A 15,017-nucleotide genomic window follows, 5' to 3' on the forward strand; every position below is an offset into this window, starting at 1 on the left:
AAAGAAAGAGGGAGAAATTAAACATTGAGAAATCAATTAGAACCGTTTCTATAATTTTTTTACAATAATGTATACAGGAAGATGTGTTGTATAAAATTATACATGTGCTGCCGAAAATATCTCATATTCCAAAGAGTGCGAGGAGTTTCTTTACATTTAAAAATAAAATTTCTACATTTAGAAATATTTCTATGAATAAAAAAACTGATGTGCGCAGAGAGCCAAAATTATTTGCAAAGCGAGAACTTTCGGGACTTGCTACTTTCTTATCCGCATTATAAGTGTCTTTATATTCCGTAATATAATTTCGCGCGCATCTTACCGCTTAAAATCTCGCGAGCCGCAAAATAGAATTATCCCCCGACATCACGTTCGGCAAGCGTGACGATGATGCGCTGCGGTCAAAATGCAAAAGGAAGGCGAGCTTAATGGAGGAACACAAGCCACAGCCGCAGGCTGCGCGATATACAATTAGTCCCGGTTTTTTAAGGATGAAAACGCTTTTTCACCGCGCTGACCTTCTTCCTTTAGATCCGCAGAGCACTTGCGGTAATCACTTGCAAAAATGCGAGACCGGTAGTCTGCTACGAGTGAAAATAACATTTCGATGGAACGACAACGAGGTACTTTTGCAAATTGTACGAAGAAATTCTTACATGCGCGTCAGAGCAACACGAAACATTCCCTCAATAGATCCATCCAAGTTGTTGCGGCAAGGGTGCAATAAAAATAGAAACTTGTTGCCATGTGTATTAATATTTTTTACCGACCTCGAACGCAACTAATTTTTAGCCTCTTATCTAACGCGTAGATTATCGAGAAAATGCGATCTTTCTATTACCTTGAATTATTTAAAATAATCAAATAAATGTTTGGACAAGGGGAGAAAGAATATTAAATATATATTATCATTTTTTATAATTTTGTGAGACGCTTTTTTCAGTTAAAACTCGAATCTTTCGTATTTTGCAAACTTGTGCAAATTCCAAAAGCTCGACTAAAGGCTTTATACGCTTGTTATAATTCATCACTGCACACGTTGCCCGAATCTCGTTCGTCGCTTCGACTTCGAGTATAGATTGTCGGCGAAGCGCCGCGAATCGATCGCCGAGTATCTGTGAACGTCAATCTCGTAAACTTATTCTGGGCTTTCCCATTCGTGGCCTGTGAAGCGCTATGGTAGATTTCGCGTGAAACTCGCGAATCGTACATCGTCCGTGCAGCCGTTAACTTCGGCACCACGCTATACACGTCCACGCACACATTAGCATGCCCTAACATGGACGGAAACTAATGAAGCTTGAGCTTTAGGCCATCGAACTATCAACGGAGCGCGGAATAATGTTCTTCGGAACGTTTGCCAATCTTTAAAAGACTGAATAGAATGGAATGCAAAGATAAACGTTTATTTCTCTATTCTGTGATCGATAATTTGTCTAAAAATATGCATGTATTGTTAGGGAAAATATTAATTGTCAATTTAATAAGCTAGTATTATTCACATGAAAATGGAAGATAAAAATGTTTTGAAAAAAATTATGATAATTAGACGAATTTATAATTAATTTATAATTAATAATATAATTTATATTAAAATTTATAATTAAACGATTTATTCTTGAAAAAGTACGACAAAAAGATAACGAGAGAGTAATGTGCAAATATTAAAGGATTTTAAACTGTCCAGATTATCATTCGCTTGATTGCTCGATAAAATTCCAGAGAAAATTCGTGTTATTATCAAGATTCAAATAAGTCGCGTGATAATGAAAAGGCAATCGGCATCTTAGACGAATAATCAGCTTAAAGTGCTCTTGTAAAACCGTACGCAGTTGCCCAAGAGGAGTCTCCTGTGGGATTTGTGTCGATAAGATAGCGTTACTTCGATATCCCTCCAAGATCCGTCCGTTCGTTTTCGTCCTTCCTTCTCTTCCCGGCCATCTCTCCAAGATCGCTCTCTATCCTCCGAGGAAATATCCTCCTCTTCTGGAACACTTCGTAAAATGCTTCATCTTCATTCGCTACCGGAAGGTGTAGCGAAAGGAAGCCGGACGGGGATAGTTAGTACACAATTGGAGTAAAAAAACGTTTTCTCTCGCGATTGACAGACGCCATCGCTGTTTCGTTAAAACCGGTGTTTTAAAAGCTTAAGAGATTGATTCTATAAAATACTCCCGTATCAAAATTTTATAAAGTATTACGTACAAACGTATTTTGTATTCAACTTGAATTATTTGTGAATAATAATATGTTTATACGTATATTTAATTATGTGTATCAGCTATTTATATTGTGTGTTTAAAAGATAAATTAACAAATATGAAAATGAAAAAATCAATCTTTTTATTTTAAAGCAAAATTCTGATAATTTCTTTAGAAACGTATTCGAGTACGCTATCAGTCATGAATTGGAAAATATAAAATTGAAATTATAAAATTATCATATTAATAATATATATTTAATCGATAATTTGATTATCTAGAGTGCAAATTACTTTTCTATTAAAAAATTTAATTCGTTATCTAAATGTTTACAAATCCTGACCGGCAAAAGCGAGAAAAAGCATTTTTATCCGATCAAAGGAGAGAAGAGCAGACAGATAAAAATCGGAGAGAAAATTCGGAGAAAATATTCCTTCTCTTCCTAAATAATCTCAGGCGAAAGAAAATATCCCGGTTGGATTAGGGAGCGAAGCTTTTCGATGTTTAATTAACGTCGACGGGATAAGCTCTGTTACAAGAAAGCTCGACCGATCGCCGGATAATCGGAAAGAGCTCCGTGGAAGAAGATCTTTAGAAGGAGGATATATCTCGATGGGTAGTCCGTTGGGCTCGATGGACGAGCTCTTCGCTTGGGATTTAATTTTGACTCGGCTTTATCTCCGCCGTCGATCCTGGATTTATGATGATTAATTCGCTGGTGGCTTGCTGTTGATAGAAATTAAAACGTTTTTTCAGCTGCTCGCTTTTAATTTCTTTTAATATGCAGTAATCGTGTCATTGTGTTGCATTTTTTCTCAGAGATAAAACATTGTTTGAAAAAATTTTATAATAATTAAAAATAATAAATAATAATTAATAACACTCAAATATTATTGCATTTTTAATATTCTTAATAATCTTAAAAATGTCTCTAATAGATTTTTTAATCGACATATTAGTTTTTTAAATAACTTTTTTTAATTAGAAAATAAAAAAATTATACATGTAAATTGTTTGATAAGAAGATGAGCAGAATTGTAGACTAACATTATTTATCTCTAAATATCCTAAACAATATTTTAATTATCAAAGGATTGATATTTTAATATAATAATTATTTTAAGTTTTCTTTCTTCACTGCTTGTACTTTGCAAAAAATACATATATTTCATAGTAATTTATTTTGAATAATTTGCACTGAGATTTTGATTTTTTCAAGTACGAATTACATGGACTAATGTTTCTAATACTTAGATTTTTATAATATTTATTGCTCTGCAATTATAATTTATATGATATTCGATTTAAAACAAGCTCGATTTATGAATCTGGTATTTCGTATTATAAACGCTATTAAAAGAGAAAAAAAAGAAATGCGTGATTAAATATTTTACATGTAGGATTCAATTTTACCACTGCGTATTCGAGCATTTGCGATCATTTTGAAATAATTTCGTTTGTTAAAATATTATTTTGATTGATAGGAATGTAGCTAGAAGCGGCAGCATCGAAATTTGACGGGTCGATTGAAATTATTTCGCTCTCTCGCTCCAAATTTTCTGCGGTCACGCGGTGCGCCAGAACCGGAAGTCTTCGAATTTCGTGGTGCTTGTACCAATGCGCGGCGCGTTCGGACTTGCGTAATCGATGTTTAGAATCGACGGGATCAGATTCCTTGCGAATTCCAATTTCGCTCTACTTCATTACTTCCCATCTTGGAGCGTGAACTCGCGCCTTCCCCCCTCTCCTCCGATCCTCGACGATTATTCAGGCGAGGTATTATTGTCTTTTGTATAAAATGTCCCAAAAAACTATGGCATTTGAAACTTTTATAAGAAAGAGAGTTCTACGATAAAATCTTAAATTATTCCGAACGAAACTTTTATTTGTCGCCCAAAGGCTCATCTTTCTTAACGTTAAATATCTCGATACTTGAAACAATAAATCACATTTTTCATGTTTAAATTAAAATCCAATTAAGATAAATTCTGTTACAATTATAGTATTTTTGTGTCATGCACTTTGAACTTTGAAAAATCTTCTAATTTGTAAAAATCTTGTAAAGTAAGGGGAATGTTTCCTTTTGCTTGTTTTTCCTGGGGAATATTTTACTTACATTTTCGCGGAATCTCGATGGCGAAAGCGAGAGCTTTCGTGTAAAGTCAACATCGATGTCATCGTGATTTCGCTACGTGCGTTTACCTTATCGACAAGGTATCGCGTCAAAACTATTACCACGATAAAGCTGTTATTAACACGAGGCGATAAAAAGGAACGACGCACGCAACGTTGCGGAAAAAAGACGGAAGTCGCGAATAGAGATTCGCACTTGTACAATATATTTAATCATCATTCAAGGATAAAGTGTTCGCAAAATGAAGCGCGGAACGATAAGATTGACATCTGTCAAATAAGGCTGCAAAACGAAACGAACGCGATAATTGAACACAAATTCTACAGAAATTAAACGTAGGATATATGTCTGTAAAGTTTATAAGCTTTTGCAATATTTATAAACACGCGAAACCAAGTTAAATTAAAAACGAGAGAAACTAATTAATTTGTTCTCACAAAATTGCCAACATTCATCAACTTCTAACTTCGCTGAACGAAAATGCAACAACATATATATACATATATATATGTACAACGTACATTACTTTATCTTATTTTACTTTTGTTATGTACGGGGAGCGAAATTACGTCCTCGCGGCTTTTATTTTATTAACCGCGCAGTAATATCCGGCTGTGTAATACGAAATTTCTCACGGTTGTTTACCTTTCTGTTGCAGCCCTCATGGATGCGGAGTCGAGAATATTGGGACGACAGCTTCGAGGCGCGTTTCGCCGAACTGCGAAAAGATCCAACGAGGCCGCCCTTGAAGGTGAATTAATTAATCTAATGAATTTAATGAAATATTTCGCTGGCGGGTGTAAAATTGCGATTCTACAATTTTCCAATAAAGAAGCCTCACTTCGCGATTGTAAGCAATCTTTCGTTACGTCGAAAGTACATGCTTATCTATGATTTGTCGCTGTAACTTTTAAAATAAAATACGACACTAGAATACAGTCTAATAATAAATCTAATGATGCTATCTTAAAATATTAACGAAGAAAGAATTGCTTGTTAAGCTAATAATTTAAAGAAATGCAAGCGCATTTCAATCGTATTGGATTTTCTTTCAACACATTTACGATTGCTTTATAGCGAGACTATTTTAAATATATTGCCGTATAATGGATCTCTCTCCATCTCTCTCATGCAATAATGCAGCTGCGAATAAACGGCTGTTGCAGATGCGGAAGAGAGTAAGAGGGGAGGAGTGTAAGAGGGAATTATTGTATAAAATTATCGGGCATGAGAGAAAAGCGTAAGACGATATAAACAGCGGAAACGTTGGGGGCGAATACGAGGTATTCGCTCGTGCAAAGCTCTTCTCAACGTGCTTTCACGTTGCCCGTTAATGCGCGAGCGAGGATTTACGATGCCGAGGGAGTGTAAAAAGCTCGCCTGACGCTGGAGAATCGCGAAGGAGGCTTTGTTTATGGTGTTATAAAGCATTTCGATCCTTCGAGGTTTATCCTCGCAATTTGCACACCGCTAGCTCAAATCTGCGCGACACAATATTGTTTTTTATGAATTTTTCTGACATTTTCGTGACTGCAACGTATTTGTGTGTGAATTTATACATACGACGTTTCATTTACCCGAGATTATTGGCTTGTCGCGCGATATATTTATTATAATTGTTTTATTATAAAACAATAATATGTTGATGAATAAAATAACCGAGTCGGTCTTTAGTGAAATAATTTAATAATATATTTTTTTTTTATAATCGATTTTTTCATATCACGATAAAACGCGAGATTAACCGCATAAGCATTCCAACATTTCGAGAGTTTGCGATAATGGAAACATTTAAGGATATTTTTTATGATACTTAGTCGAAGTGCATTCGCGCAAGTATCGTAAGTAGTAAGAGTACTTTTATGCTCAGCCGTGTGCGACTCTATTGCTAGTAGTATAACGAGTTCTTTGTCAGGCCTTGCGCTATTTGCTGTCGTTTTCTCTTACATTATCGAAAACTATCGAAGAAATAATTTTATGTTGCACGGAGAGAGTAATTAACTTGATTAATTAAAGTAACATGATATATAAATATCGATATTTTCACGCGACATTAAACGAGATTGTCGAAAACATTACAAGTAGACAAACAACGCGATAATCATTTAATGATAAAGTTAACACAAAATCGTCAAAAATAATGAATATTTTTAACGTTATCACACATGCTAAAATTATTTATTTAAAAAAACAAATTATTTTCGCATTTAACCGAAAGCGATCGATTATTCCGCCTGGCTCCATTAAATTTACATAAGTTTACGTGTGAATTACGACTCTTTTGTGAAAATGTGTAAATCATTATTCGATATCGCTAATCCCTTTGTGGCGTAATAAATTTTAAATCGCGAACGCGTCCCGGTTCGCGTCTGCAAAATTATGCTTATTTATTTACTTGATGCAAAATGCATATGTGCACTCGGAAAAATGCCTTTCCCCTCTCTTTTCCTTTCTCTGTATACAGTACTCGCGAGTACTGTAATCCCCCATGTCGCGGTTTCCGGACAAACCTTTGTACGGCGTCCATTAACCATCATCCTTGGACCCATGATGGTCTGCTTTTAACGAGACAAGTGACAGAATCGTTTGATCAAAGCTCCAACGAATAATTCTCCATTATGAATCCTAGCAATTTTCCGTTTCCCGTACTTTGTGACTACGCTAATGTGTACAGTCCTTATGAAATTCGTGCGACTATGACGTTTCAATTTTCGGTACAGTTTAATCGTAGAATAATTGCTGATGAAGGTTTTTTCGAAAAATAAAATTTCGAAACGAATAAATGCGCCGTAAATATCGTATTCCGTGTATCTTTGAAAAATGACAAAAAAATACGAGATTCTCGCATATTTTCGAATGTACGCGTACGATATTTAATCTAAAAGTGAAGCGTGTATCCGTATTATGAAGGCGACGTTATCACACCGAGCGTTAATGTTACATAACGCAGTTTTATAATTTGTTTTCTGGAACGTTTTTATTTTTTTTATCTTCGTGTCATTTTTGAAGCGATGTGATAAATTAGCGCTTCTCTTCCATTCTACACAGTTTTAATATTTTCTCACTGTAAAATTGCGATCGCATCAACGTGACATCGCGCCAGGCAACGACGGGTAATTATGCGTAGAAAAAGGAATTCTTCGGGTAATCGCGCGGAAAATCTCGAATATATAAAATTCATTCGCGAGAAAAAGAGAAAAAGGGATCAAGGAGCATTTCGCTCCTCGCGTCGACCCTTCGATCCGTCTCAAAGGAAATAAGGCATTCGAAAATGAATTTCTAGCGATCCTGCGTGATCCTAGAAATTCAGGGAACACTGTTTAAACGAAAGTTTGACATATCAACCGTCAAATATACAAAGCAAAAAGAATGAAAAATCTACGAGTACGAAACATTCTCTTTAAATGTTAAATAATTTTTCAAATACAATAGAGTGAAGCGCTGAGACAGCACTTGAAGTTCTCTGTTTCCTTTTCAACCTCTCTGGAAAAAGCAGCAGAGTTGCAGTAATTACAGGTTCTTGTTCTTCTGCAGATGTTGTCGCGAGAGCCGCTACAATAGCCGTCTCGCGCGTCCCATAGTAAAAGTCGTCGGGCTTCGGTATAATTGCTTTCTCGCGCGAGATATACTCTCCTAGCTTTATTTGCCATTTTATTGGCAGACTCGAGTCTTTTCGCTTTTTCCGAAGAAAATTGCGAAAGGCGCAATATCTCGCGGCATCTCCGCGTCTCGTTCGCGAGACTTAGAATCGCGAACCGAGAATCTCAACGTCGTCCGTTCTAGTCTCCTCGGTTAATCCTGCGGGATTACGGATATGGATAGCACTGGATATAGCGAAGCGAGTACTTTGAACCCCCTGTTCGAGACTGGAGCCAACCCATCATTAAAAATTCAAACGCGACGCCGCGATTTCCTCTCTCTTTCTCGCTCCACGTCACTCTTTCGAATGCGATACAGAGTTGAACGAACACGACAATACCAGCTCATCAGTTCATTGTCGTGGAGATACAATAGCACGGGCAGTGGTCGCCCTTCGGAAAACGTGGGCGACAATAGCGGGCAATGGACGCGATTTCGTTGACGGAATTCATCGAATGCGCTTGCAAGTATGCTCTTTTGGGTTTGAATTCGCCCGTATTGGGACGGGAATTTGGCAATGTCGAGATCCAGGAAGGAAGGAAACATTCCGTCAAATCGTATAGCGATCGCTATTGGTTTATAGAAAGTCGATCCTGCTGTTAACAGTGCGAAAATAATAGCGGAATTTTCTTCGAAGCATTTCGTATATAGGCGTTGGATAATTTTCTTTCCAAAGACATCATAATGCTAACGCAATAATGAAAGAGTAATATATATAATATTGCATATTTTGATTATATTATTTATATGTAAAATATTACATATTAAATATTACAGTTATAATATGACTATAAATAAGCGACTTTCGAATCTGGTGCTGTAACAATGAATTAAATGTAACAGCAAGAGAATAATGTTTAACCTTAAATCTCCCTTTTAATCAGAAAGATTTTTTAATATTAAAAAAGCTTGAGGGAATTATTCAAAATTTTATTTTATTCCATGTATGTTATTTTTTGTAATTTTTTTTTATATAAAGAAGCTTGAGAGGGAAATATTCAAAATTTTATTTTTAATCTATATATATTATTTTTTTTGTACTTTTATACGTTTTTATATACAGTATCAATATAATTACAGTCTTTTTCCAATATTTCATATCTATTTTATCAATATATTTTCAGCAACAAATGTAGACAAATAATAAATATAAAATTATTATACAAAAAAAAGAAATGTGATCATATAAAATTATTATACAAAAAAGAAATGTGATCATATAAAATTATTATACAAAAGAGATAATATAATCCACGCTCGGAAAGTTGCAATTTTTCATTACTGTCATCGATGTATTTGTAAAATATAATTTATTTTAATTTCATACAAAAGATCGATGCTATCAATTATATTACGTTGCTATTGTAAGATTGATGGTACTTAATTTTTCATTCATAAACAGTTGGAATACACGCATTGTCGACAAATATTTGCATTCTGTTTTCTTTGGTTTATCATCTGTTTCTCGGTCAAATGTCAAAACTTTAACGCGCGTCCCACTTTCGCATCTCGTATTTGCTCCTTTGATCGCGTTGTTTACTCCTTCGACGGCGCTATTTCATTCTCAGTCCATGTATAAATAGCGCAATCCAACGATTTACATTCAAAGCTCTCGAACAAAGTGGCAAGCCTCACTCTCGGGAAAATACTCGGGATTATTTGCATTCTCCGGGCAACTGAGAGAACCGAGCCAATTTTACATCACGTTCTTTCTTCCGGAGCCAATCAGGATCATGACGTTGCGAATATTTACCACATATACGTATGAGTAATAATGATAAATTGGGTCAATTTAATTTAAGAAAAGAGTGCACTAATACATAATAACTAACATTTAACATTTATATTTGAGCAAACTTTTTACGTGATTAGTTTTTTACGCGACAAGAATTGAAAAATAATTTTATTCCTCTTCAAACAAAATTCTTGTAATAAAAAATATTGATAAAGCTTATTAACAACATTTATAACTAGACATCTTTTATTAAATTAGAAATAGCTACTATTAGCTAGTTACGATTAGCACGATTACTATTATTCAGATCTATTATTCAAATCTATTATTCAGATACGATATAGTTATTATTCACTTGTGGAAAATAATAAAGCTTGCATAAGATGTCTCATACGTAACAACAATTTTTCCGTGGTGTATGTTATGTGTAGCAAGGACTTCTTAAGAGAGTTATTTACATTGCCACGAAACTACGTGGAAGTTGCAGCTAGTAACTACATATCCCCAAAGTTGGAGCTTTACTGCCACGAGATTCGAAAAGTTTGGTGCTCTGTTACGGTGTTAACGACCCCTTGACTAAATTTTTAGCATTAACCAACGAGAAGACACATGTGATCCTGCAGCAAATTTTTTACTTGTTGTCGCATTTTTTTCTCTTTTTCTTTTATTTTACTGAAATCAAATAAAATATAATTTCGCTACAAACTTTGTTTAATAACCAGGATAAAAAGCAAGAAGGCACATAGATAAAAGATGAAGATGTAATTTCTATTTTATTTCTAAAATTTTAATTATAAAAAAAATTATTTTTTGTTTCACTTCATAATTGTATTTTTTTAATATTACAATTATAAAATGATTAATCAGCTGATCAATACGCTGATTTTTTAATGCTATTTTTCTTGTCGATTAGTTTTATACAAACGCGACCGTTTAAATGCAATGCGACTTGTTAAAAAAAGATTAAGCTTTTATGCGTATTGTTACGTGAGAAAATTTCCAACATAAGAGTTAATTTTGTCTCAAAAAGCCGCGATAGAGCTCCATTTTAACAGGATTTTTACATTTGTATTCTCAAGCGAAGGGAGCCTTCATTCGAGCAGAACGATAAAGTTTCGATTAATCTCGATCGAGATGTACTTGGGGGTGACCCGTAAAAAAGTGGAACACGTAAACAACATATCTACCCACAATTTCGCGTCAAGATCATCCGCGCGAAAGATGAGACGCGTCTTTCTCTCTCTCTCTCTTTCTCTCTCTCTATTTCTCTCTACGATTATATATGATCAGTACTCATAAAAAAACTAAGAAGGGAGTTTCTTACTGTCACTCGTTTATTCGAGTTGATATAGTGCCAGATACAATATAATGGAACGAGTCTGGGTTGGTCGTCGGATCGTATGTCAAAACCCACCCCAATTTCTTCTTACGATTATCTCAATTTTTTATCAGCGTCGTATTTTTACGGGTGTGTCTCGATCGATGCGAGGAACGAAACGACGCTCCGTTAGGTCCGCTTTAAAGGTCGTGCCTTCATCATTGATTCGGAAAATTTTACGTTTCCTGTTTACATCTCCCTTCCTGATATTACTTCCTCCTCATCGTCGTGTTTGCTTCCTCGCATTATTTTATCATTAAGAAAGAGAAAGAGAAAAATCCGAGGCTCCCTGATCTACCTTAAGGTTATTCCGATATCGTCCGGTAAATCTCATCGCGACACTTCCCCGATACGATAGTAATTAATATTCGATGCAGTTTCGACAGAGCCGCGCGACAATCGCCGTCTCTCCGATCGAAACGCTGCCTCGCGCTTCAATCTGCATTCCAATTCGGTCTCGAAGGGTTCGGATGGGAATCTCGAGCAAGGACTAAGGACGTGATTCCGCGCGCCAACGCTCCATCTTCCGCCCGATGTCGCGGTTAAGGGTGATAATAGCGATCCCGGCAAGTAGCCGAGGCGAAGTTACCGGCGAGGTGACAAAGTACACGAGGGTCGTGCGAACGGAGAGAGTAAAAGGAGAAGGAAGGGCAAACCGGACGATCGTCTCTGCTGTGCCTCCGGAGAACAGGCGAGGGCAAAAGAGCCAGGGGTGTATTAAAGGGGCGCTATGACCCGACGTGCTTGTCTCATGCATACCAATAAGCTCTCGGGTCTCATGTGCACAGACGGGTATCCGCCTGCAGCTTGCTGGCAACTTCGGTTATTTGTCCTGTGAAATGGATCCCGCCGTTAGCTCTTGACTGTTCATAATCGTGATCGAGATTAACGTCGAGATTCTGTGAATATTTGAATCTAATTGTTATTATTCGTATTATTTATCGAGTATTTTCAGAAAGATGTATCGCGCGCGAATACATAATAAAAAGTAAATTATATTAAATTAAATACGTATAAAAATTAAGTGATATTATTATTTTTAATATTACATTAGAACGTTACATACTTATACTTTACCATAAAATGAACGATGTCATCTTTTTCTAAAATGTCAAACAATCGACGTTTTAACTCGTCTAAAAAAATATCCATTGTTTTGAGAGAACAAACAACGGAAATGAAAAATAATTCGTGATAAACAATAGGCGGGAAAATAACGTTGTCTGTCGTTGTTGGAGAGACTCGCTCGACGAAACGAATTTTGATTAACGAGAGAGAAAGAAAGAGAGAGAGAGAGAGACAGCTTTCGCGAATTTGGAAGCGCGTTCCGCGCGAAAGAACGTTCCAATTTGCCCGCGTAGTGAGCGCGAAATGAAATTAAGGCCGATGTGAATTTGATCAGCGGCGGTCGAAATCTCGGTGAAAATGCAGAGCTCGGACGAGAAACAGTCGGCGGGACGACGACTAATGACAGTTACCGCTGTGAGTTGATTCTCGTTTAAAAGATTTACGCCACCTCGTGTAGCTCGCAAATCGAATATTCGATCGACTTCCCCAAAGTATTTCCCGTTCGCAGAGAACGAAAAACCAAAGTTTGTCTACTCTCTCTAGAGATTCGTAACTTTTAAGTGAAATCAACGTAAAAATTTCAGGTCTTCGATGCGGTTTAAAAATTTATAAAAAAATATCTTCCATAAATAATTATACTTTTGCATAATTTTATATATAAGTATATAATATAATATTTTTTTATAATATAATATTTTTCATACATTTTTTTTATATTTTTTATTTATAAGAAGTAGAGATCCGTCATCTAATAACCGTTGAAAAATTCAATCCGTTATACGAAGGATGGACAGCTGCTAAAAGTATCGGATTCGTGCATTAAAGGAGATGTAAGCCTGGGTTCGGGGGATTCATTATCGTCCACTGACGTGTTCCAAATTGCATAAATTCACCGGCGACAACACGTAATAAATTTCGCACGTTGTGTCGTGCGCGTTGTTGCGTCTCACGTCGTTTGAATTATTAACTCGCTATGACCGGTATATGTATATCAATTACACAATATTGACATTGTCATTCTACGTGATTACGGGGACAGCTATTACTACCGAGCTATCTAGGACCTGTAGCTAATTAAACTTCAAAATATTCTCCGCATAAATATATGTATACGAAGGAATGGAACCGAATCGAATCTCGATTAATAAAGTAAAACATTAAAAGATTACGAAATATACAGGGTGCTCTAAAAAGGTATGTCAAAAATTTAAGGAGATATTCCTCACACCTGAAGGATGAAAAAATGTTATATGGACATAGGTGCGGAAATGCTTATTTCAGGAGTTATGTTGAAAATATTGCTGTATTACTTATACAAGAAAAAATTTGGGATTAATTATTGTAGACGACAATCGTTTAATTAGGCTTATTTTACATTTGGTTTTAATGTGACCTTGAGTATGTTACAATAAATGTTGAAAATGTTCACCATTTTCCTGAATACAAGCAGTGACACGTCGACGCATCGATTCACGGACACGTTCAAAAATGCCACCAGTGCGTGATATTCAAGATCTTCGTGACCGTATCACTGCAGGTTGCGAGACAATCCGCTGTACGCCAGGCATTTTTGAACGTGTCCGTGAATGTAAATAAATAAATGTAAATAAGCCTAATTAAACGATTGTCGTCTACAATAATTAATCCTAAATTTTTCCTTGTGTAAGTAATACAGCTAACAGTATTTTCAACATAACTCCTGAAATAAGCATTTTCGCACCTATGTCCATATAACATTTTTTCATCCTTCAGGTGTGAGGAATATCTCCTTAAATTTTTGACATACCTTTTTAGAACACCCTGTATATATTGCCTTTAATAAAACATTCGTGTATCGCTAGTGAAAAAATTATATTTACAATAATTAAACGTCGTCCCGCTTTTCATGCAACTTGATTAAGAAATTTTGCATTTTAAACAAACTCTCATAAAAAAAAGATACTTCTTGTAAATTTCAAGTGATAAGAATGAAATGAATTATTGTTGCTGTAATTATTAGTTTGCGAAAGAAGTGCGTGGTCACGAAAGGACTGGCAATTTTTCTGCGCGATTTAAAAATCTGGTGGCACTTTAATCGCATTCCCGCACGAAATATTAGCAACAAAACGAGCAGCAATAAAATCGCGCATACGCCCGCATGGTTGAATCCGCAAACAAAAAAAAATGTCTCGTTTGCACTCCACTTCACAAATATCGACACTCGAGACAGATTGAAACACTTTTTGAGCACGGCCGAGAGAGAAAGGGATAATCGGATCGGCCAAAGACAAACTAGTGAATTTCGCGCGAATCGACCGCGCAAGTTTATTCGAATTAGAGCAACGATGAGACGCGGTACTATATCAATTACATCGTTATAATGTCGTTAAGCCGACGTCGATGTAGCACGTGCTAATTAACGAATCTTCGTGAATCGGGCTGTTAGCATCGAAAATTGAGAGACGATGAACGAGCACGAGAATTAGATCACCGTCTGCTCAACGATCGCATCGATTCGATTAATAATTTCCCCTTGATACGATTGACGAACAGTATAGGATAACGAATTAATTCATAGACTATCAGATTCATGGGTGACAACTTCTTATCTCTGACAAATTTTTTGTCGCCTTCGATTAATTTTTTGAACAAGTTGTATTATTTAAAATTGAGTTATATATATATTGTCACTATATATTAGTAGAAAACAAATTTTGAGGAGCTTATTATATTTCTTGTGTGCGTAAAAAATTATGTTTACATGACACGAAATTAATAAAAAATAAATACGAAAATATATAAAAAGTTAATAAAATAAGTTTGTTAAATTCTTTTTTATCTAACAAACTTAATTAAAGTAGCAACATGTGATTTCTATCAGG

General features: G+C 35.7%; 1 protein-coding gene and 1 long non-coding RNA gene across 5 annotated transcripts in view; one reads left to right on the plus strand and one right to left on the minus strand.

Annotated features, from left to right (window-relative positions):
- Alpha-man-iib (alpha-Mannosidase class II b) overlaps window positions 1–15,017 on the plus strand; it is a 129,707-nt gene that overhangs the window by 92,194 nt on the left and 22,496 nt on the right. For all 4 annotated transcript variants that reach the window (XM_083089108.1, XM_083089111.1, XM_083089109.1 and 1 more), the window contains one exon: window positions 4,995–5,087. In XM_083089108.1, coding sequence (XP_082945234.1) covers window positions 4,995–5,087 — 93 coding nt within the window. The remainder of the gene's footprint in view (window positions 1–4,994; window positions 5,088–15,017) is intronic.
- The window catches only part of LOC145965507 (uncharacterized), a 77,071-nt gene that overhangs the window by 28,515 nt on the left and 33,539 nt on the right, over window positions 1–15,017 (minus strand). The gene's annotated exons all lie outside the window — the stretch shown is intronic.

Source organism: Camponotus vicinus, unplaced genomic scaffold (genome assembly GCF_025532165.1).
Source record: "Camponotus vicinus isolate PSW18456_S1 unplaced genomic scaffold, iyCamVici1.0 SCAF_14, whole genome shotgun sequence".
Classification (NCBI taxonomy): Eukaryota; Metazoa; Arthropoda; class Insecta; order Hymenoptera; family Formicidae; genus Camponotus; species Camponotus vicinus.